At 46.2% G+C, this 25,307-nt stretch overlaps 1 protein-coding gene across 6 annotated transcripts; it reads left to right on the forward strand.

Annotated features, from left to right (window-relative positions):
- The first annotated feature begins 7,638 nt into the window (after positions 1-7,638).
- LOC309701139 (cytochrome P450 2J2-like) lies at positions 7,639-24,128 on the forward strand. Of its 6 annotated transcripts, XR_014274885.1 has the most exons (11): positions 7,719-7,765; positions 16,337-16,578; positions 18,907-19,069; positions 19,165-19,314; positions 19,393-19,553; positions 20,767-20,943; positions 21,066-21,207; positions 21,452-21,639; positions 21,733-21,874; positions 22,080-23,022; positions 24,070-24,128. XR_014274885.1 is itself a non-coding variant. In XM_082525156.1 (10 exons), exons 2-10 carry the CDS (start codon positions 16,375-16,377, stop codon positions 22,256-22,258), a joined length of 1,506 nt encoding a protein of 501 aa, XP_082381282.1. In that variant the 5' UTR covers positions 7,639-7,765; positions 16,337-16,374; the 3' UTR covers positions 22,259-23,716. The 6 variants fall into 6 exon arrangements, 5 of the variants coding, with proteins under 5 accessions (XP_082381282.1, XP_082381278.1, XP_082381281.1 ...); XM_082525156.1 differs by lacking the exon at positions 24,070-24,128 and having other exon boundaries at positions 7,639-7,765; positions 22,080-23,716; XM_082525152.1 differs by lacking the exons at positions 7,719-7,765; positions 24,070-24,128 and adding an exon at positions 8,438-8,452 and having other exon boundaries at positions 22,080-23,716.
- Positions 24,129-25,307: the final 1,179 nt, after the last annotated feature.

Consider the following 25,307-nt stretch of genomic DNA (forward strand, 5'->3'; position numbering starts at 1 on the left):
AGCCTGTCCGGCCTCACGTTTCGTCTGCTGGAGGTTCGGGAGAACCCTGCCAGCTTCATGCTTCGTCTGCTGGAGGTTCGGGAGAACCCTGCCAGCTTCATGTTTCGTCTGCTGGAGGTTCGGGAGAACCCAGCCAGCTTCATGTTTCGTCTGCTGGAGGTTCAGGAGAACCGCACCAGCCTCATGCCTCGTCAGTTGGAGGGCCCGAGGAGCCCGTCCAGCCTCACGCCACGTCAGCTGGAGGGCCCGAGGAGCCCGTCCAGCCTCACGCCACGTCAGCTGGAGGGGCCGAGGAGCCCGTCCAGCCTCACGCCTCGTCAGCTGGAGGGCCCGAGGAGCCCGTCCAGCCTCACGCCTCGTCAGCTGGAGGGCCCGAGGAGCCCGTCCAGCCTCACGCCACGTCAGCTGGAGGGGCCGAGGAGCCCGTCCAGCCTCACGCCTCGTCAGCTGGAGGGCCCGAGGAGCCCGTCCAGCCTCACGCCACGTCAGTTGGCGGGCCCGAGGAGCCCGTCTGGCCACCTTCTGCTTCACCACCTGTGGCTGCAGCGCCACCTCCTGCGGCTCCCGTGCCGCCGCCTGCAGGACCACCACCTGCTGCGCTACTGCTTGCTGCTTCTGCGCCTCAGCCTGAGGACGACGCCTCGCCTGGTTCTGCCACACCTCAGTCTGAGAACTCATACAAATTCATTTCACCCACTATAGACTGTGTGTTGCTGCAACTTACACAGCCTCCTGCCACGTCAGCTGGGGGGCCCGAGGAGCCCGTCCAGCCACCACCTGCGGCTGCCTCACTGTCACCTGGTTCTGCTTCTGCTACGCCTGGTCCAGCCTTTGCTTCTGCTACGCCTGGCCCAGCCTCATCCGAGTCTTCATCAGACTCTGCTTCTGCTACACCTGGTCCAGCCTCTGCTTCTGCTACGCCTGGTCCGGCTTCAGCCTGTGCTTCGCCTGGTCCAGCCTCAGCTTCTGCTACGCCTGGTCCAGCTTCAGCCTGTGCTTCTGCTTCGCCTGGTCCAGCTTCAGCCTGTGCTTCGCCTGGTCCAGCTTCAGCCTATGCTTCGCCTGGTCCAGCTTCAGCCTATGCTTCGCCTGGTCCAGCTTCAGCCTATGCTTCGCCTGGTCCAGCTTCGGCTTCGGCTTCTGCTTCGCCTGGTCCAGCTTCAGCCTGTGCTTCGCCTGGTCCAGCCTCAGCTTCTGCTACGCCTGGTCCAGCTTCTGCCTCTGCTCCTGCTTCGCCTGGTCCAGCTTCTGCCTCTGCTCCTGCTTCGCCTGGTCCAGCTTCTGCCTCTGCTTCGCCATCGTCAGGTCCAGCATCGGCCTCTGTTCCTGCTTTGCCTCCGCCTGGTCCGGATTCGGCCTCGGCTTCTGCTTCGCCCTCGCCTGGTCCGGCTTCGGCCTCCGCTTCTGCTTCGCCCTCGCCTGGTCCAGCCTCGGCCTCTGTTTCTTTTTTTTTTTTTCTTTTTTTTTTTTTTTCTAAATGACATCAGAAACAGCAGTATGCGACATTACGTGATGGCAGAGCTTCAGTTCATCCTTTGTCATTTTTTTTTTTTTTTTTTTTTTTTTAATAAATAGGACAGGGGGAATGAATGAGAGAAAGAGGGGGAGAGAAAGAAAGAAAACCAAAGGGGAGAAGAGACGGTGAGAAGGGGGGGGAAGAGAGAGAAAAAAAAAACTCCTGGGTCACCTGTATGGAGAAAAAAAAAAACAACAAACAAACAAAAACAAACAGAGGAGACAGCAAACAACAAAGAGCAACATAATAATAGAGAAAACAAAGCACCATCACAATAAACTAGCTAGTCATAGATATCAGTATTTACTAAGTAATAAACGATATTGTGCAGCACGCAAGATAGACAGTGCACAGTGTGCTTTGAGGCAGCAGCCAAGAAAGCTTTAGTCCGCGTCTGTGAATACCCATGTGTGCATACCTGTGTGGATCAGCATGCTTGCATTCCAAAGGTTTCTCCATGTAATGATCTGCTAGGGAGTGTGGGGGGGCCACAGCCCCGTCCTCCAGGGTGTGAAGCGGGTATGGAGGAGATCAAAACTCCAGACATCCAGAGGCCCCCAGAACACAAGAGACCATGGAAGACCAACAGAGGGGCAGCCGCGCCACTGTCCCAGTAAGAGCTGAGGAGAGTCCCAGATGAGGGCTCGCCCAGCAGCCGCGGAGCAGAAGTCAGGGGGAGTTGCAGTGACGCGCCCGTGAGCTCCGCCGGCCCCCAGCTGCGCCTGAGTGACCGAGCCCTAGGCCGAGAGGCCGGGGGCACCCCACCTCCAAAGGGGCCCGAGCGAGCCCCAGGCCCCAGGCCCCGACAAGCGGCCGCCAAGGAGTGAGCCGGTGTGTACCCGGACGCCCACCCCCAGACACAAAGAACCACCAACACACCGACACCTGAGGGAGTCCGCCACCGGCAGGGGAAGTGGTGGTGGGTGGAGATAGGCCTCCAAACCTTGGAGGGCCTGAGGTGTCCCCAGAGAGGTGGCGTCTGATACCCAACCTGACATATAGACACAGACATACAGGCACACACAGACACAAACATCCATTCCCACCCTCATGCTCTCATATGCACTCACTCCACACTCAACCAACGTGGAGACAGACATAAAGAGACGCTGTACACACAATCACACTCCCCAAGCGTACTCTACAAACCGGGTCTAGGTACCCTCTGTTTCTGTGTCGGCCTCGCCTGGTCCCGCGGCTGTGTTGCTGCCGCCCAAGCCACGTTTTGCCCCTCGGAATCGCCGGCCGCTTTCCGGGCCGTCAGCTGGACTTCGTTGCCATCGGGGTCGGCCACCTGAACTGATGAACTGTGACCTGCTGTGCTCTCGACCTCCGGGTCGGCCCCCGAAACTTTGACCTGTGACCTGCTGTGCTCTTGGCCTCCGGGTCGGCCCCCTGAGCTTTTGATCTCTGGCCTGCTGTGCTCTCAACCTCCGGGTCGGCCCCCGGAACTCCTGGATTTTGGCCTGCTGGACCGTTGGCCTCCTGGTCGGCCTCCCGAACTTTTGGACTCTATTTTGTTTTGCTGTCGACCCCCCGGAATGTCCTCCTGAAGCTGGGTCTCGGACTCTTGTGCCCTTGTTGTTTTTGACCTGTGTGCTTCTGGTGCTTTGTTTTTGGTTTTGTTTCTGGCCCTCCTTCCTGGTCCCCCCCTTGGTCTTAGTACCTCTTAGTGTTTTGTTTCTTAGTGTTTTGACAGTTTGCTTTGGTTTCCTGGTTTTTCCTTGCCGTTATCATTAAAGGATCACTTTTCCGTTAAAACCTTACTACTCCTCGTCGTCATCTGCTTTTGGGTCCTGTTTCCACACACATCGGCGCACCCCGCCGTGACAAATAGTTGATCACATGTTTTGATTTGAATTTCACTACACACCAGTGAAATTTCTCTTGCCTCTTTAACAATAAGTGCATTATTACCTTTAGTTATTACTGTTAGTTACATCTGAAGGACAAATCTATCAATCAAATTAACCACTCGAACAGTCAGAGACAGTAAAATTCCTATTGCAAAATAAACACCTAGACTTCAGCTCAAACACTATTTTAAGTGCGACATGAATGGAGAGTTTTTGTCTTTCATGAATGGTCTAAGGAGCTTGGAAAGAAAAGCGTCTGGACTTCGTTAAGTTGCTTGAAGATGTTTCACCTCTCATCTGAGAAGCTTCTTCAACTCTAGGATCAAATGGTGGAGAGTCCCAGATTTAACCCCTGTAGGAGTGGCCCCCCAGGCAGGACTGGACTGGGACAAAAAAATCAGCCTGGGCATTTTGACGATAGACCAGCCCACCAGGTATTATAGGAAAAGCCATAAAGCCTATGAAAACAAATGCTGGTGTGACAGTGTTGTACACTATCTTGTTGGTGTATATGTATCTAAAAAACTTAAACCTACACCATCCTCCCAATTCTGGTATTTTAAACAGTACCTACCGGAAATATCAAACAACCTGATCAATAATTACATATACCTAACTAGCAGGGTTGCCAACTCCCAGCAAAAAAATAGGGAACCACCCCCCATCCTCCGCCTCATGATGCTTAATCGACGTAATCAACTTTCATCTTTTGCCAGGGTAAAACAAATGCACAGAAACCAATTATTTTTCTACAGTAATTAAATAGATTCAACATCTTTCTTCAACAGAATTGCAGACTGCACACATGGTACCTCCTCAAAGGAAAAAGTACTATAGCTTACTAGGGTATATTAGACTTAATGTTGACTAAATACAATAATGGATTTCTATACATTTTACATCAGATGATCACTTTGGTTGTAAGATTCAGATAATTATTTAATAAAAGCGAGAGATTTTAAATAATAATAAGAAAGAAAAGTATTTCCTTGTGCCCCCCTCTCCCTGTTAATGCCCTACCTGCACCCCTGGCAAAACTTTGCTAGACCCGCCCCTGTACAGTTACCAGCTGTCAGCTACGTAGAAAAGGATCCTGGTGTTATTTGTCTCTCAGAAACAGTTCATAACTTCCCTTCAACTCATTCATGTCACCTAAAAGGTAAACCTGTTTCTCCATCACCTATTCAGCTCTGATGATTCAGTAAGGACATCTCCTGGTTTCATCTTCATGTTTCCCTCTCACCAAACCGATATCATGACCAGCCCCTTTACGGCTGTGGATCCAGCAAACATCAGCTGATACTAGAAAGTAATGTTAAATAAATTCTAACAACAGCTGATCAAGCTTAAACGTGCTGCTGTTGTTTAGCGCGACGTCCGCTGGTTTCTTCTTTCTGGTGCAAAGTGGGCGATAAACAAACAAGAGAGACGGGACTTACTACAGAAAAGCCAATCAGCTGATCATTGATCAGTTTCATGATTGAAGTAGCAACAGGAGAGGGAGGGGGAGAAAATGAGAGAAGAACAGGCAGCAGTGCAGTGTAAAGACGCAGAATAACTCCAGCTTTGTGTCTTTTTTTTCATTCTAGCTGAAGTTTGGGGCAAATTGCGTTCCTTTACACCTAAATACGGAACTTTAAAGTTCAACATTATCGGCTGTAATTGTTCCAGCCCAGAGTCAATCATGACCAATTGACCAATCCACCTTTCATTGTTTATAACGTTACAAAAAAACAAACAAACAAAAAAACGTCGGCCCATAAAAACGAAAAATCACCAGTCCAGCTATGCCCCCAGGGATCTCAAAACTGGATTATAGATGGCAGACAGTTGGTGTCGTAAGTCACCGCCTCTGTTCAAAGGTGGTCGCTCACAGTGGACATAGATGGGGGCAGGGACATCTCAGTAGGTAGGGTGGTGACCCCATGATCGGAAGGTTTAGGGTTCAAATCCATTCAACGGCAACCCTGAGGTACCTCTGAGCAAGGTACCGACCTTATATACTGCTCCCCGGGCGCCCAGTGGCTGCCCACTGCTTCACTGAGTGAATGGGTTAAATGCAGAGAGGAATTTCCCCAGGGGGGACCAATAAAGTATACATCATCATCATTAGATGGCTTCTTTCACTCCTCTTTCAAACCATCTTCTCTGTCCAAAATGTGAACAGTGGCATCCTTGAAAGAGTGACCTTTGTCCTTTAGATGCAGATGGACAGCCGAGTCTTGTCCTGTGGAGGTGGCTCTTCTATGTTGTGCCATGCGTTTATGAAGTGGCTGTTTGGTTTCTCCAATGTAGAGGTCTGAGCATTCCTCGCTAAACTCTACAGCATACACTACATTGTTAAGTTAAGAATGGCCATCTTTGAACAGAGGTGGTATTGTGCAAGTCTGGTGAGGAACTTTGTCGCATGGAGTCACACAAACCACCTGCAACTCAACACCTCAAAGACTAAGGAACTGGTTGTGGACTTCGGGAGGTCTAGAGCAGGTCCACTGCCGGTTCAGATAGAGGGGGAGGAGGTGGAGGTGGTCAACAAGTACAAGTACCTCGGGCTGTGGGTGGACAATAAACTGGACTGGTCATGCAACACAGAGCACCTGTATAAAAAAGCCCAAAGCCGACTGTACTTCCTCAGGAGGCTGAGGTCTTTTAACATCTGCAGGAAGCTCCTGAGGATGTTTTACCAGTCGGTGGTTGCTGGAGTACTTTTCTATGCTGTGGTGTGCTGGGGCAGCAGCACAGCAAAGAAGGACTCATCCAGGCTGGAGAAACTGATCAGGAGGGCTAGCTCTGTGGTCGGCATGAAGCTGGACACTCTGGTGACAGTGGCAGAGAAAAGGACATTAAAGAAACTGATGGACATTATGGACAATGCTAGGCATCCTCTGCACACGGCCATTAACAACCAGAAGAGTCTGTTCAGTGACAGGTTGCTTCTCCCCAAGACAAGAACTAACAGACTTAAAAACTCCTTTGTCCCACACGCCATCAGACTGTTTAACTCCTCTCTGGAGGGGAGAGGGAGGGGAAACAGGAGGACAAAGGAGGGGGGAACAACTAAGCTGTAGTGCCTCTTCACCTCACTGTGCAATACCTTGTGCAATACTTTTGTAAATAGTCAACAGTGCAATAGACCTCAATACTTTAAATGTGCAATTCACTTGTATTTTTATTTTTTATTCCTATTTATTCTATTTATCCCCTTCGTATATTTTATTTATATTGTCTCTGTATTTATATGTGTGTGTGTGTGTGTGTGTGTGTGTGTGTGTGTGTGTGTGTGTGTGTGTGTGTGTGTGTGTGTGTGTATATAATATTCTGTAACTCTGTAACTTCTGTCGTTGCTGTGCTTTTTTGGAAATCGAATTTCCCAGAGGAACCCACCCGAGGGATTAATAAAGTTCTATCTAATCTAATCTAATCTAGGTTAGTGCAAGTCTGCCGTTAGGTTTTGTACTCACGGTTGCCTTTTGTATGCGTGTTTCCTCAGGAGGAATTGTGGCGACCAGGAGGCAGCACACGGACAGTACACAGGGAACGGAGACAGAGCATGGGATAAGGGAGAAGACACGGAACGGGAGTCGGGATCGCACGGGGGATTTATTGTTGTTTGGATTTTCACCCCTGTAAATAAACGCACTGCCTTTAGCGTCAAGTCCTGCATTTTGGGTCCTCATTTCTCACATCCCCACGGTCTGCCAGCCAGACCGTGACAGAACGATCCAGCCAACCACCATGGACCCAGCAAACTCAGGAGTTGCCACGGAGGAGAGATCGCTCGCGCAGCTATGGGATTATTGCCGGAGCATAGTCCAGGCCGTAGATCCACACAGGAGACACATACAGGTAGTGTTCCTTGACCATCACCTCACATCCACTACCTTCACCACGAACATTCTGGACATTAACAAACTTAGGCACCTGGTCACTAGGTTAAGGGAGAGCTCGAGTTTTGAACTATTTGGCTTGGGTGGTCCGAGCAGGGACAGTTTGGCCGCTCTCCTAGAGACTCTAGCCGCTTGGTTTTTCCACGCGTCGGCGGAGGGCTTTCCCGTCGATGCTCGCGGCACAATCGTTTGATCCACCGTTACGGAAGGCATGCCGCACTCTCTACCATCATCCCATTACGCCTCAACCCACTCCTGCGGTTTCAGCCCGGTCAGCTGGCAACGGACCAACAGCGCTCATCACCGCAGTGAGTAAACCCGACTCATTTGTGTCTATTAATCATGTCATTGAAAATCAAAACCCAGATGAACAGCAGAAGACAGTTTCCATACACCCGGCCCCGCCTTCACGGAGGAGAAGGCGTCCTCGCAAGCAGCGTTCAACTACATCCACACTCACTCCTGTACTGGTCGAAGACTCAGGACCAGCGGCTCTGGACGCCACAGTGAGTAAAATGGACTCTGCCAGTGCTATAAATTCCCTTCCTGTAAACATGAAAATAGAAACTGTTTGCTGTACCTCCAAAGACTCAGAAAATATTCCCTCTGAGACTGTAAGCTGGGAGCTAGGGAGTTCCGAGCATACAGACCCGAATGACTTTTTGGCTCAGTCTGGCCGCATGGAGACTGAGGTTCTCCCCAGGGCTTCCCCAGAGACCGAACTGGAGGTCTCAGTTGCCTCTGGACCCCTGGAATTTGTTGAGCCGGCTGTAACATTTTCATCCTCTCCACCCTTCATAACAGCCATCTCACCCTCACTTCAGCCTGCTGCCCAGCTGGTAGCTCAGTCTCACAGCTGTATTTGTTTCCTGGGATTTCAATAGTCTGCTGCTCTTGACGTTGGAGTCTTGGATTTCTGTTCTTAGCTGAGTGGAATGGCACATGGTGTGGTCTTCTACTACTGTAGCCGATCCACTTCAAGGTTCACCATGCTGTGTGTTCACAGATGCTCTTCTGCATACCTTGCTTGTCATTAGTTGCCTTCTGCCTACAATTCAAAACCTGTACAACGCCAGGACCATGTGGTGGGTAAGAAATACTGGAGATGAACCTTTCACCATGGACATAAACTCCCCTGTACCAGGAGCTGTAGCCCATCAGGACCAGTACCCCTGGAAATAAGAACTGAATATGTGAGTGTGTGTGATATAACCATAACACACACTTAAACGTATTTACTCCAGATTTAAAAAGTTTGCTCACTGGATTCATTGCACTGAGCTGTGTACTTTGCACATTATGTTCACAGACTTTGCACATCTGTCCTTCCTAGTTTATAATGTTTATGTATTTTTGTACCCTACTCTTCTAAATATTTCGGTTTGTATATATACAGTTGTGTGAAAAAGAACATTTTCAGTGAATTTGCTGCAGACCTGTGAAAAACTAAGCGTAACCTATCATTCAGGAACTTGTAGAACCATCTTTAGCAGTAGTAACTAATTAACATCTGAGAAATCATTTACAGTGTTTAGTTCACTGAGGTTGGCAGGCATTTGTTTATACACAGAATTCTTAAGTCCTGTGCATAAACACAGCATTTCACGCATTTACTTTTTCAACCATTCTGTTGTAGATTTGCTGCTGTGGTTGGGATCACTGTCCTGTTTCATAGGTCTTACTTACAGAATGCCTTACTTTGGTATGTTTGAGGAGTTCTTGGTAGACTCAGGGACTGTGACGTGCCCAGGTCCAGTGGCTAAATCATGTCCTCTCTACTACTGTGTTTGAAGGTTGATATTTTCTCTTTTTGGAACATTGTCTAAAAATAGACTTAAATAACCTTTACTATCCATTGTGATACACAGTTTGAACTTCAGTATGTCATCTTGACAGTGTCAGTGCCCCTGAATGCACTGATATTTGCATCAACAAGGACTTGAAGAAAAGGTGTACGTAGTGGTTAGAGAAAGAAACTATTTGCCAGAAAATGTCAGGTTGGAATACCCAAAAAAGACTCAGTGGATTAAAGGTGGCACTATCTATGTAGGTTTCTATTGAAAACACACAATTTGTCTCAAATGCCCCAAATAACTCATTTGCCTGTTGGTCCCCTGGAGATCTAACAGGACCTAACTAAGCCTTCTTCTCAGATTTTGGAGACGTTATGCAATCAAAAGGCACTGGGCAATAGGCTAGCGAAGGCACACACTAGACTTCCAGTTGCTTTACTTTCAAAATTAAACTTCAGTTCGTTACCTTTGTCGACTCATTGCCTGGGGAAAGGTGAACATACGTATTGCAAATTTTAAACAGAGTGCACGTTTAACATATTATTTAGAGGCCACCTCGAATCCAAGCGGATTATTTGGTGGCAACACAATTTGGGATCCTTTTTATACTTCAGAGGCAGGACACAAAATGCTCGATAAGCAAAACATTTCACTTCGACTCACAGATCAAAGCTCCAACTGTTTTATTTAAACGACCTGTATTTTATTTTGAAGTCAATCCTCTACTCCCCCCGAGGGTCGGATTTCCGAGTTGGGACGGCGTCTCGTTATCCAGACGGTGTTTATGAGTTTCAAGTTAGATTAACGTGAAAGCAACGTCGACGTTACAAAGACACTGTATTTTAATACCCATCGTTTAAACTCTGTGTTGATGTTTAAAATTGCTTTATCTCACTTTTAATCAGTCCGGGTCGCTTTTTATGGACAACAACGAATTTTGCATATTATCCTAACATAACAGATCGTGCAATCGATTCATTTGCAACATTAATCAAAATGTTAATGCATTGCTATTTGGAACTTTACTTTTAATACTCTATGCTACCACCTTGTGCTGAAAAGTGTTGCAACATTAAGGAAAATGAATTTGGCCATGTTCTTAAAGCCACTGTTTTTGTACTTGTCCTACTTTTGTTCGCTTTTGTTCCCACCACTAACACATGACCCTACGCTGTGTTCACTGCATCATTCCATGTTTGGCACTGATCACCAACTGCACTCATGTATATATCTAACAAATTTCCCACGTGTGGGACTAATAAAGGTTATCTTATCTTATCTATCTACTTAGCACTTTTAATTCTTATTTTTATTTTAATGTCTATTTTAGCGTAATTTATGACAGTATGTTTGCACTGAAGCACCGCCGCAATTTCCTAATGTTGTAAACCTGCTCAACATTTGGCAATAAAACCCTTTCTGATTCTGATTTAGAGCAAAAATCTCACATCTTCCACTCTGTCAAATGGCAAAACTACAAACTCATCTTCAAGATTCTAATGAGCAGTTTTTTTTTTCTGTGTATGTTAGTGTTGCCCCAAAGATAGTGGTTTAAAAGTGTTTTTTTTTTAAATTCATTTTCTGTCATGGCTAGACGGTCCTCACTGATCGTCTTGCCAATTTGTTGTGGTGTTTGTGTGTACTATGTCGTGTTCTCCTCTCCATCCTGGGCATGTGTTTTTCTGCTGGAACATGTACTTCCGGAAGCCGTGGCACGGAACGGCAGTTGACCGGAGGGGAGTGTACTCAGCTAGAATCATCGCACCTGTGCAGAATTACCTTGCCAGCGTAGACCTATTTAACGGGGCGATTGAGTCACAACCAACGCTGGAACGTTGAACTAAACCGGGTAGCGTAGTCATGATTAGCATACCCGGTTTGTGAAGGAGAGGACGTTTCGTTATTGAGCGTGTGTTTTTTCTCATCTGCCTCCAGGGTTCAAGGATTGGAGGAGGAGCCGGCACCAGGAGTTGTTGTGGATTATTACTGCACTGTCACTGTGAGGAGAGGTCGCCGTATCACTGCACTGCCCTTTTTTGGATTATAGACTTGAACTGTTAACTCACTTTTTTCACTGTAAATAAATCCACTGTCATTCTGCAAGGAGTCTCGCACCTGAGTCCTTTAATCCAATTCACCATGACAGAACGTTCCAGCCAAGTGGACTCAGCGGACTCGGCACCTTGGCGGCGCGAGCTGTCGCTCCAGGCGGCGCTACTAGAACGCCATGAGAACATGTTACAACATTTCTCCAAGGAGCAATCAGCGCTAATCCAGGTTGTGACAGAGCTAAAAGGTATGTTGCTATCTCCACCTGGAGCTGCTGGGGGGCCTTTACCAGTGCCACCTCCGATCAACGTCGCTGCTGCTTGCCCACTGCCCCCCTCCCCTCCTCCGCCACGGCGTGAACATTTGTTGCCAGTCCCAGAAAAATTTTCCGGAGATTTGGACAAGAGTCGGGGTTTTTTAATGCAGTGTGCCCTCACGTTTAGGCAGCAGCCTCAGGCTTACGCCACTGATTGTTCTAAAATCACCCTGATGGTGGAGCTGTTGACAGGTCGAGCCTTGCAGTGGGCACAAGCGGTCCTAAACTCCCAGCCTCAGATTTCCTACACTGATTTTTTGAGCAAATTTCGAAGTGTTTTTGATAAAGGAACTAACCCTGACAGTGCGGCACATAGGATGTTTGTTTTGAAACAGGGCCGGAGGAGTGTCGCTGACTTTTCGGTGGATTTTTGGATTCTTGCTGAGGAGACTGGTTGGGAGGAGATGGCGCTCCGGGGAGCTTTCTTGAACAGTCTGAACGAGGGACTGAAGCGTGAGTTGGCTTCCAAAGAATTGCCTAAAACCTTGAGTGCGTTGATTAATTTATGTATTAAGTTGGACGATCACCTTCGGGAGTTCAGCAAGCGGACACCGGGAGGCGCTGGGTGGCGGACTGGATTACCGGCCCTGGAGTGGAAGGGGACGGACCCGCGGTCAGCGGAAGAGGAGGAGCAGCCGATGCAGTTAGGCGGAGCACGGTTGAGCTCCACAGATTGGAGGAAGAGACGCCAGACGGGTGAGTGTTTTGCATGTGGAAAGAAGGGACATTTTGCTGACGCATGCCCCTCTCGGGGAAACGACCAGGCCCGTCAGTAGCTGTGGGAGTACTGACGGGTGCGACCATGAACGTTGCTCCCCATCTGAGTTGTCCTGCTAAGTTGGTTTTTCAATCTCACACTCACCAGTGCCGTGCATTAGTGGACTCTGGAGCTGAACAAAATTTTTTGGATGAATCGCTCGCTAGGCAGTTGGGCTTCCCCGCGGTTCCTCTCCGGGAGCCTCTTCAGGTTTCAGCTCTTAACGGCAGCCCGTTAGCGGCAATAACCCATCGCACTGTCGATCTGACTTTAGTTCTTTCTGGTAACCATGTTGAGAGAGTTTCCCTGTTTCTGTTTAAAGCCCCCGGCACCCCTTTGGTCTTGGGGTTCCCATGGCTTAAACAGCACAATCCGCAGATCGACTGGGCTCAGGGACGCGTGACAGGCTGGAGCGAGTGGTGCCATGAACATTGTTTACGTGCAGCGGTGCCCAGTTTAGTGCCCCTAAATCCGGCGGCTCAGGTGAAGGCACCCGATCTCTCAGCCGTCCCTCCAGAGTACCACGACCTGGCTCAAGTATTCAGCAAAGACCTAGCAGTGTCTCTCCCGCCTCATCGCCCTTATGATTGCGGGATAGATCTGCACCCTGGCGCCCCATTACCCACCAGCCGGCTTTACAGCATCTCAAGGCCTGAACGTGAGACGATGGAGCGCTACATTACAGACTCTCTCGCTGCCGGCTTAATTCGCCCATCTACATCCCCTTTGGGGGCTGGATTCTTCTTTGTACAGAAGAAGGACGGGTCTCTCCGCCCCTGTATTGATTTTCGGGGCCTGAACAAGATCACCGTCAAGAACAGATATCCCCTCCCTCTTCTTGTCTCAGCGTTTGAACTACTCCAAGGGGCGACTATCTTCTCCAAACTCGATCTCCGTAATGCATACCACCTGGTTCGTGTTCGTGAGGGGGATGAATGGAAGACTGCGTTTAACACCCATTTGGGGCACTTCGAATATCTGGTCATGCCATTCGGACTCACCAACGCCCCCGCTGTCTTCCAAGCAATGGTTAATGATGTGCTGCGTGACTTTATTAATCATTTTGTGTTTGTCTATTTAGACGACATTCTCATCTTCTCTAAGACTCGAGCCGAACATGTGAAACAGGTGCGACTGGTGCTGCAGCGTCTGCTGGAAAATCGACTGTTCGTCAAGGGTGAGAAATGCCAGTTTCATGTTCAGTCTGTGCCGTTTTTGGGGTTTATTGTGGAGGAGGGGCAGCTACGAGCCGATCCTGCTAAGGTGAAGGCAGTGGTGGAGTGGCCCGAACCCAAGACGCGTCGAGAACTGCAAAGGTTTATTGGGTTCGCCAACTTTTACAGGAGGTTCATCAGGAACTTTAGCCAGGTGGTTTCTCCCCTCACACAACTCACTTCTCCCAAACTGCCCTTTCTATGGTCTAGTTCCGCGCAGCAGGCATTTGCTCGTTTGAAACAACTGTTTTCCTCTGCTCCCATTTTGATCCAGGCTGACCTCACCCGACCATTTGTGGTGGAAGTGGACGCATCGGATTCGGGGGTAGGGGCCGTTCTCTCCCAGCGGGTGGGTGGCAAGCTGCATCCATGTGCCTACTTCTCTCGACGGCTGACCCAAGCGGAACAGAATTACGACGTGGGCGATCGGGAGCTCCTCGCCATTAAGCTGGCCCTGGAGGAATGGAGGCACTGGTTGGAGGGAAGTGAACACCCCGTTGTGGTTTGGACGGACCATAAGAACTTGGCGTATATCCAGGCAGCTAAGCGTCTTAACGCACGTCAAGCCAGGTGGGCCTTGTTCTTTACACGTTTCAATATCACTATAACCTACAGACCAGGATCACGCAACACGAAACCCGACGCTCTCTCACGCCAATTTGCACCACACACGGATGACGGAGAGAAGCAGAGACCCATTCTGCCCGCCACTTGCATCGTGGGAGCTATCACATGGGAGATCGAGAGGATGGTTAAAGAGGCCCAGCAACAGGAGCCGGACCCAGGGACGGGCCCTGACGGACGACTGTTCGTTCCCACAACGGTCCGGGGCAAGGTTATACACTGGGCCCATACAGCAAAGTTCTCCTGCCACCCTGGTAAGAACCGCACCGTGAGTTTCCTGCGACGTTTGTTTTGGTGGCCCTCTCTTCTCAGGGATGTTCGGGACTACGTTGCGGCCTGCCCTACCTGCGCTCGCAATAAGACCCCCAGTGCCCCCCAGGCCGGTCTCTTGCACCCTCTGCCAGTCCCCAAGCGCCCCTGGTCGCATGTTGCTTTGGATTTTGTCACTGGTCTACCGTCGTCATCAGGTAACACGACCATACTAACTGTTGTAGATCGTTTTTCCAAGGCGGCGCACTTTGTGGCGTTGCCCAAACTCCCGACTGCCTTAGAGACGGCTCGGCTTCTTACCGAGCATGTTTTTCGGTTACATGGGATTCCACAAGACATTGTTTCTGATCGGGGCCCCCAGTTTACTTCCCGGGTCTGGAGGGCGTTTTGTTCAGGACTAGGGGCCCGTGTGAGTTTGTCTTCAGGTTTTCATCCTCAGACGAACGGTCAGGCGGAGAGGGCGAATCAGGAGTTGGAAACCATGTTACGCTGTGTGGTTTCCTCGAACCAATCCACCTGGAGTGACCAGTTGGCTTGGATTGAGTACGCCCACAATTCCAGCACGTCGGCAGCCACTGGTGTGTCTCCGTTTGAAGCGTCGCTGGGGTACCAGCCACCATTACTTGCCATCACTGAAGGTGAGCTGGCCGTTCCCTCTGTTCAGCATCATATGAGACGCTGCAGGCGGGCGTGGCGCGCCACCAAGGCGGCTCTGTTAAGGACGACGGCACAGAATAAGAGGTTGGCCGATCGTCGCCGCACTCCGGCCCCTGCCTATCGTGTTGGACAGCAGGTGTGGCTCTCTTCCAGGTATATTCCCTTACGAACTGAATCCAAGAAGTTGGCCCCGCGTTTTATTGGGCCCTTTTCGATCCAAGCTGTGTTGAATCCGGTGTCTGTTCGTTTGGCCCTTCCTCGCAACATGAGGATTCATAATGTGTTTCATGTTTCCCAGGTGAAACCGGTCCGGACCAGCCCTTTGTGCCCGCCTTCCAGGCCCCCGCCGCCCGCCCGGGTTGTTGCCGGCGCTCCTGCTTATGCCATCACGCGGATTATGGATGCCAGGCGTCGCGGTAGGGGCTTCCAGTTTTTGGTTGATTGGGAGGGGTATGGTCCGGAAGAGCGTGCTTGGGTGCCGCGGTCTGCGATTCTGGATGGTGCTATGGTGAAGGAATTCCGCCGCCGGCACCCTGACAAATTTGGTCGGTCGCCGGGAGGCTCCCGTTAATGGGGGGGTACTGTCATGGCTAGACGGTCCTCACTGATCGTCTTGCCAATTTGTTGTGGTGTTTGTGTGTACTATGTCGTGTTCTCCTCTCCATCCTGGGCATGTGTTTTTCTGCTGGAACATGTACTTCCGGAAGCCGTGGCACGGAACGGCAGTTGACCGGAGGGGAGTGTACTCAGCTAGAATCATCGCACCTGTGCAGAATTACCTTGCCAGCGTAGACCTATTTAACGGGGCGATTGAGTCACAACCAACGCTGGAACGTTGAACTAAACCGGGTAGCGTAGTCATGATTAGCATACCCGGTTTGTGAAGGAGAGGACGTTTCGTTATTGAGCGTGTGTTTTTTCTCATCTGCCTCCAGGGTTCAAGGATTGGAGGAGGAGCCGGCACCAGGAGTTGTTGTGGATTATTACTGCACTGTCACTGTGAGGAGAGGTCGCCGTATCACTGCACTGCCCTTTTTTGGATTATAGACTTGAACTGTTAACTCACTTTTTTCACTGTAAATAAATCCACTGTCATTCTGCAAGGAGTCTCGCACCTGAGTCCTTTAATCCAATTCACCATGACATTTTCATCTCTATTTCTTAAATCTAATCAAGCCACCCTCAAGCCAAAAAGATTCTCTACTGTTGAGCAACAATACTTGATTTTAGCATCCTAGATTAAAAATGTTTTTCACATCCTTTTTTCTCCATGAAATAAGGCCAGAGTTCAGAGTAAACTTTATTTGCTTTGCCAAGTGATAGTAATACTGAGCTTTGCCCTCACTGCAGTGATAGCACTTGTTGCCTACTCTCAGACTGAGTCATCTGTCTTACAGGAGAAATCGTACCCACGTACAGTGACTGTATTTACAGAATGGATTCAATCATTTCTGTAATTGGAACCTATGTTTCCTGGGATCTCAAGAGTCTGCTGCTCTTCGCTGCAGTTTTCATCATCACTGCAGACTATATTAAGAATCGTCGGCCAGCAGGCTATCCTCCAGGACCCCGGGGTCTTCCAATTATGGGCAACCTATTCACTATAGATCAGAACAGAGCCCATGAGAGTATGACACAGGTACCTGTGAATCTTAAAATTTTACTTATTAACTCATATTTTCATCTCAAGCCTTGTGTGCAGTGTTGGGGAGTAACGGAATACATGTACCGCCGTTACGTATTTAAAATACAAAATATGAGTAACTGTATTCCGTTACAGGTACCGTTTAAAAAGGTGGTATTCAGAAAACAGTTACTTTGTTGAAATAAATGGATTACACTGCGGTACTTTCCTGTTTCATATTGTCGCGGGTCAGGACTGTTTGGGTTTTGTTTGACAGCTACGTTCTGTTGTTCCAGGCGGCAGCGTTACAGTTGTTACAGGGCGACGCTCTCTCTCTCTGCGACTGTGTGTTTCCTGGGTGAGAGAGCGCCTTTTCGTTGTTGTTGTTGTTGTTGTTGTTGTGCTAAGCTAACAGGCAGAATGCTACAAGCATAGCTCTAAAGAATGTAGCATCATGGGCAGTGTAGTCCGTGTTGCAGGGAGAATGGACTGCCATACACGTTATGGGTCTGTGAGCGCGAGGAGGGAGAAAAAGGGGAGTGGAAAGGTACGAGTTGTCATCGAGCAAAACCGGGAGCTGGAAGCATGTAAATATAATAATAACCACTTCAGCCAAGAAGAGTGCCTGACGAGCCCAGTTGTAAGTAAGCTATTAAGACTCGACTGTACACCGTGTTCGTGTTTTCCTCCGAAAACAATAAGTTCCGTTGGAGCAGTCTTTCAACGCCTCTCTCTGTCTTTCGCAAGAAAAGTTGACCCACACAACAAAGTAAAGCTATTTTTCGGCTACGAGCCGACAGGGACCCCGCCGTATTAGTCAGAGGTCCCTTTACTACAGTTCGGAGTCGCGGACCTTCAGTAATAGTAATAAATCACATGGCAATAGTAGGGGAGACCGGGGATAGTTGTAACATTTTTGACATTTCTGTCTGTAAATTGGAGCTCGTTTAAGGTAGTGGATTCAAAATGTAATGCAAAGTATTTACATGTCTCTGCTATTAAATAGTGCAGCTATTTTCTCTGCAGCACAATTACCCATTGCATGGTATGGTCTCAAACACAAAGAGTGAAATGTTACAATTAACCCCATAGTCTGGGTTAGTTGTAACATATCCCGGGGTGAAATGTAACACAATGAAATAAGGGTACTGACAAAATATTAACATGTAATCTTTGTTTATTCAACACATGAATGCACTTAGAGCCATTTATGTAGCTGTGTGTGTGTGACAGAATGCAGACATCTAGCTTTTGAACATATTCCAACCCCCCAAAAAAGACAAATTATGGAATTTTCTGCAACTGAATATTTCATTAATTTTGATTGGTCTTCCTTGAGTTTGGCCTCATTGGCTCAGTGGGCATTATAACCTACAACTCTTGCACCAATTTTGAACATAACAATGAAGCTGAAAAAATGTAGTTGTTCACCAGCATCGCAATTCCATTACTTTTTATCATGGCTTACCTTGGTGTGGTTTGCAAAGTGCTTCAGAAAGATGAGGAAATCTGTTTCTTGCACCCATCCTGATTTATTTCCACTACCAGTACTTCCTACTGGTCCATCTCTGACACAGTGGTCTGCATAATGTATGTGTGGGAACACAAACAGTGGAGGAATTGTGTTGCCAATGGCATTAACCGCATATACAAAAGCGACCAGTGAACCTCTCTCTGCTGATGTCGTTGCCCCAACTTGTTTAATATAAGTTAAAGTAATAGTGTGGTAAGTTGCAACATCTGCATTATTGTTACAACTAACCCAGACTGTTGCTGTTACAACTGACCCAGACTCCTATAGCCATGAACTAGCTAACATTACAGCCAACGGCTAAAGCATTAGCACTAAAGACCTGCGCAGAATATATCCCCATAGACATACAAATAACATAATTTAAATTTGATGAGTTTAACTGCAAAGCAGATAATGCTATTAAACATTGAAATAAAGTAGAAAAACTTACTTTTTGGCATACAAATTACTTTTTTTCATGTTAAATTGTCTGTGTTTGACAAAATGTGCTGATTTTTCACATGTGATAGCAGAACTGAATTGGGCATCATTTGAAACTTAGCCCTGATTGGAGAAATTGGAAGTGTTACAACTGACCCACGTTACAACTATCCCCGGTCTCCCCTACATTCACGTTGTTGTAAAAAGCATGATAATATATTAAGTAATCCAAAGTATTCAGAATACGTTACTGTCATTGAGTAACGTAACGGAATACGTTACAGAATACATTTTGGGGCATGTATTCTGTATTCTGTAATGGAATACATTTTAAAAGTAACCTTCCCAACACTGCTTGTGTGTATCTTCTTTGATAAATCCTTTACCAGTTAGCAGAGAGATATGGAAATGTGTACAGTCTACGGATGGGACAGGAACGGATGGTGGTTTTAAACGGGTTTGATATTCTGAAAGAAGCTCTAGTGACGCAGGGAGACAGCCTGGCGGACCGCCCGGACCTTCCTTTACAGACTGATATAGCACATGGACTAGGTAAGACTACTATAGATCAAAACAGACCCAAAGCTTGAAAGTTCAAAGTTTTAAGGTTCTTTTTTGTTTGCTTTCCCCTCTCTATTTCTGGTCAGGTGTCTTTACCAGTAGTGGAAACCTCTGGAAGCAGCAGAGACGCTTTGTACTTTCGACCCTTAGACAGTTTGGATTTGGCAAGAAGTCACTTGAATCTGTGGTCCTGGATGAATTTACATATTGTGCAAAAAACATCAGAAGCTATAAAGGTACGTGCTTATTACACAGTGAGATTTTATAATGAACAAATTCACAGTTTACATAAAAGTTTCTTGTCTATTCTGGAGGTAAGCCATTCGATCCACACCTTATTCTCAACAATGCTGTCTCCAACATCATCTGCTCCCTGGTGTTCGGCCATCGCTTTGAGTACGGTGAAGAGAAGTTCATTAAAATGATGCAACTGTTTGACAAAGCGCTCCAGATTGAAGGCTCCATTTGGGGACAGGTACAGCATTTAAATATACTGATCACATCCTAAATTCATGTGCCGCAACTGTGAAATGTATTCGTTACTGTGATACAATTTATAGTAAGGTCAGTGAATGATGTTTTTTTGACACAGGTATGTAAAGTTTATTAATAATGAACTCTCACTACTTGAAGATTATGTAAGTGTCTGTCATAATTAAGACCAGTCACCATAGAGAGGTGTGGAGGTAACTGTAGATGGTTTATGTTAATGGACAATTGGACAAACAAAACAAAACATGCGATGAAGTCACAATGCTTTCCAAGAGCGTATGGGATCAAAATAAAGGCAGAGTCTGGAGATATTCTGATCATCTTCTAGACATATTACACACACATATTACAGTACGAGTGAATGTTTTTGACATATAAGTTGTAACAGTGTTTCAGTCATTTACAAAAACACAAAGACAAACGATTTTCCCAATCAGAACTTCACCTTATGGGCTTTATATTCAGCAAAATCATTGACAGCAATGATCAAACTCATAATCCTGCAGACTTCTCTCCTGTTTCCCTTGAGCACTGTTTTACTTTGTTTGGTAAATATCATTTAAAATGCCACTGCGCCAACAAACCAATATATATCGTACTTGCCAAAAACCAAATTGCTTCATAGTTAACAGCTTAGGGCACATTTTCCACTTGGTACCCTGTCAGAATCTACACAGAATCTACAGAATCTACAGATATCAGGCTCTTGTAGAGCAAAATTGAATATTTTGGTCTAAATAACCCAAAATGTGATGTCCACATAGGTGGACACCAGGTCCTAGGAGGTTAAAGGTGAAATGTAGACGTCAAATCAAAAGTAGTTTAATGGCCAGTTATACCCTGGACCCCAGAGGGTTAAACCTTTTTTTTTTTTTAAGTAACGCAATAGTTGCTTTTCAAGTAATTAATTACTTTTAGAATCTTGTAACTCAGTTACTTTTTTGAAGTAGTAACTAGTAACTATAATCAATTACTTTTTCAAAGTAACTTGCCCAACACTGGACATAAACAGGTTGCTTTAGTTTAGACCCCCAACCGGTTACGGTAGATGGCTGCCCCTCCCTGAGCCTCCTTCTGTAGTATTAACCAAACTTTTGACTGGTTCTGTCTGTCTGGTTTTCAGACAGTTTATTTAGACTGAGGCATGGCATTTGCACTAACGTGAATGTATTGTTCCAATCTGTTTCTGTTTGTAGCTCTACAATGCATTTCCTGTCCTGATGAGACGTTTACCAGGTCCACATCAGAGTGTCAAGCAGATGTGGAATGAAGTGAAGGATTTCATATGGGTAGAGCTAAATGAGCACAAGAAGACCTGGGATCCCTCAGAAACACGTGACTACATTGATTGTTACCTCAGTGAGATTCAAATGGTAGGAGATTAGACTTAATTTGCCATCATAACTTGCCATATATTTCCGGTAACACTGCCAATAAAGGCACTTTTTTAAATCATTTCCAATGTTTTAAAATGTGTGTTTGCATGTATTTTCAGAATAAGGGGCAGGACGACAACACTTTTGATGAGGAAAATCTGGTTATTTGTGTTTTGGATCTTTTTGTGGCTGGATCTGAAACCACATCCACCACCCTGCGCTGGGCTTTCCTCTACATGGCAAAATATCCTGAGATTCAGGGTAAGAGTATTGACCAGGCCTGGAAATCTCTCTGTTTTTATTAAATAATCTGGACATGTGTGGCACTAAAGGAACATTCTGGTCATAATTTAAGTGTAAACTTTACTATTTCCAGGTTATACTCAGCTTTTTAGATGTATAATGTATTGTGCAATGGTGCACAAATCTCTTTAATAATCAGCGCTGTTGCACTACGCTGTAAATTTCATTGCTGAAATACTTTTTTCTTTTGTCTTTTGCACAGAAAAGGTACAGGCTGAGATAGACAGAGAGATTGGAGAGTCCAGACAGCCTTCAATGGAGGACCGTGCAAACCTGCCTTACACTGATGCTGTTATCCATGAGATCCAGAGGATTGGAAACATAGCTCCTCTTGGCGTGCCGCATGTCACCAACAGAGATGTCGAGCTGGGGGGCTACACAGTCCCAAAGGTCATTGCTCAAACCAATTTTCAGTAAAAGACAAACATGGTTTATGTCATATTTCATTTTGTGTGTTTTATTTACCATTATTCCAATTGCCAGGGAGTTATAGTAATTCCCAATTTGACATCTGTGCTGTTTGACAAGAAAGAGTGGGAGACGCCTCACACCTTCAATCCAAATCACTTTCTGAATGAGGAGTGCAAGTTTGTGAAACGAGCAGCTTTTCTGCCTTTCTCTCTTGGTAAGGAACGACTCTGTAGATATTTTATTAATGTCTGTGCAAGATTTTTCAGCAGCCTCTCCAAACATGCACTGTAAAATGTGCTGTTTAAGAGATGGCTGGTGAAGGACAAAAAGAGATCCTAAGTAATTCTATTGAATCAGTAACTGATCTGTGCACAGTCATCCAAAGGAAATCTAGGACTACTGTCAGTGTCTTGTCTCAGGTAAGCGGGTGTGTCTTGGAGAGAACCTGGCCAAGATGGAGCTTTTCCTCTTCTTCACCTCCTTCATGCAGCACTTCACATTCTCCATGCCTGCCGGGGTGAAGCCTGATATGGACTACCGCTTTGGGCTCACTCTGACACCAAAGAATTATGAAATCTGCGTAACCCCACGTCATTAGAAACTCTGATATAGTTCAGAGTTTAGAGAATATGACAAGTTTAATAGTTGATTGCATATTTTGATCTGAATTTCACTACGCACCAGTGAAATTTCTCTGCTTTCTTTAATAATAAGTGCATTATTTCCTTTAGTTGTTTTTGTTAGTTACGTCATTGTCTCCATACAGTCTTTGGTTTTGGTCCATTTTTTTATGTCAGTCCTTTTTTAGGGATGAGTACCGGTTCTGGCATAAACGGTAGTAACCAGACCGAAAAGCAGCGCACATTTCGGCGCTTTATTCCGGTGCTTTTTTTTTACTGAGATGTCATACACTTTGGATTCTAGCCAATCATTTTACCTTTGCAATCGTAGTAGGCGGGCCCAGGTACGTACGTTCTTTTAGAGCAGAGCTACAGATTAAAAATGCCCAAGGCGAAGCAGTCAAAGTCTGGCTGTACTTCACAGCAAAAGATGCAAACTCAGCAGCAACAAGTGCTTTAAGCTGATACTGTGATACTGTCAAAGGAGGTAACACCTCGAATCTGATGAAACACCTGGCGACGCATAGCGGGGGTTTTTTAAAGCCAAGAAATGCACCATATTTGATAGCTTGCTGCAAGCCCTCACACCGAGCACATCTACTGCGGGTGTGGTGCCTGTTATCAGACCTGGAGTTAGCAACATCCCCCAAGAACCCGAAGAGGAGAGTCCTGGCCCCTCGCCCTGCCAGTGTAGCAGAAATGATGACGGATGATGATGGCAGCAGCAGCCGTTCTTCTCTGCGTGAGTAGCTTAATGTTGTTCGTGTGTAATTTACATTGAGTGGGCTAACCACGTTATTACATTAATGCATGTAAGGTGAACTAGCAAACACCGTCGTAGTTACATGCGGCTGTCTTCTTGTTTGATGGCAGATACTCCCTTCACCCTGGCCAAAAAGGCTAAAATGACCAAAGAAAAAGAGGGAAACAGCTAAACATGAGAGGGTTTTGGACAAAGTTTGTGTTTTTCATTCTTTAAGCACTGGTTCGAGCACTGTTTAAGCACCGGCACCGTTTCAAAAGTACCGGTTTGGTACTGGTATCGGATAAAACCTAAATGATACCCATCCCTATCCTTTTTTCTTTACCTTTTTCTTTTTGATGGACTTTTATTATGCAGCTAAAGAGAGGACAAACGGGTAGATTGGGTGTCCTTTAATGGCCTAAAAGCAAAACCAGAAAACAAAAAGTATAAAAATTAAATAGGAACCAAATTGGTAGCTAAATACGGCAGCATGCACAGTGGTTAGCTGCATGTTCTCAGAGTCTTTGTGTGGGTTCTGTCCAGGAGCTCCTGCTTCCTCTCACAGTCCAAAAACATGCAATTAGTGGGGTTAGGTGAACTGGTGATTCTAAATTGTCCATAGGTTTTCAAGACTCTGTCAAACAGTCTGTGTGCATCACTACTGTCGTACATACTGTAGTTCCTAAGTTATATTAAAATGGAAATTTTACTCACTGCGTGATAGGAGTGTTGTTTATTCCTCCAATAAAATTCTGCTTACTTGACCTAGATGAGATGTAGTATTTACTTTGACTTGCTGTATTTGTTGTATAGATTCAGTATTTTCTGTAATCAGATCCTGTCTTTCCTGGGATTTCAGTAGTCTGCTGCTCTTTAATACAGTTGTCCTTGTCATAGCAGACTACATCTAACACATAAAACTACATACAGCACACACTTGCATTTAATTTTGGTGAGCCCATGGAAGTTGGAGTCTTGGTTTTCTGTTCTTAACTACTACTGTAGCCGATCCACTTCAAGGTTCACCATGCTGTGTGTTCACAGATGCTCTTCTGCATACCTTGCTTGTCATTAGTTGCCTTCTGCCTACAATTCAAAACCTGTACAACGCCAGGACCATGTGGTGGGTAAGAAGTACTAGAGATGAACCTTTCACCATGGACATAAACTCCTCTGTACCAGGAGCTGTAGCCCATCAGGACCAGTACCCCTGGAAATGAGAACAGAATGTTTGAAAGTGTGATATTACTATAATACTGAGCTGTGTACTTTGCACATTATGTTCACAGACTTTGCACAACTGTTCTTCCTAGTTTATAATGTTTATGTATTTTTGTACCCTACTCTTCTAAATATTTCGGTTTGTATATATACAGTTGTGTGAAAAAGAACATTTTCAGTGAATTTGCTGCAGACCTGTGAAAAACTAAGCGTAACCTATCATTCAGGAACTTGTAGAACCATCTTTAGCAGCAGTAACATAGTCATTTTATCTGAGGAATCATTTCTTATATATAATTTACAGTGTTTAAAGTTGGAAGGCCTTTGTTTATGCACAGGTTTCTTAAGTCCTGTGCATAAACACAGCGTTTCATGCATTTACTTTTTCAAACATTCTGTCGTAGATTTGCTGCTGTGGTCAGGATCACTGTCCTGTTTTCAAACCCAGCTTCAGCCAAGCTTTACCTGTTGAGCAGAATTCCTTACTTTGGTATACAGAGGAGTTTATGGTATGGTCCTTTCTTTAAAGACAGTTTGCCTTGATATCTGGTCATCTGTGCAGTCATCATTATACCTCTTCAGATCTCTGGTTCTCCTGCTCTCTGGTAATATTTGCTATGCCCCTAAAGCGTCATATCTTTTAGAGCTCATTAACTGGTCAGAGACCAATAAAGTTAAATTATTGTGAAGTTAAGCAATAATTGTGGTTTGATAGAACTGTAGGCTGGATGCAGTTATTGTTTCCAGGATCATCTTGGAGAAGGACTTTGTAGGAGAATATATTTTGCATTGTGAAGATTGAACTTCTTCCATCAGGGGCAGGTGTGTTGTATTCATTAGTACACTTTTTTATTTGCCTGTCTAAGACTGGGGGTAGATTTTCATCTATATTACACAGTAACAAGAAATCCAGGTCATTAAAGATATAACTGCAATTAATAATAGTTTTTTATAGCACCTGGAGCTGGACTGAACTGATACACACTACTCCTCATGGTACACCCATCTTTGGATGAGAGTAGATAAGAGTCCCATCAAAAATATCAAACAAAAATGATCAA

This window comes from Aulonocara stuartgranti (assembly GCF_965226115.1).
Source record: "Aulonocara stuartgranti genome assembly, chromosome: 23".
NCBI classification, from domain to species: domain Eukaryota; kingdom Metazoa; phylum Chordata; class Actinopteri; order Cichliformes; family Cichlidae; genus Aulonocara; species Aulonocara stuartgranti.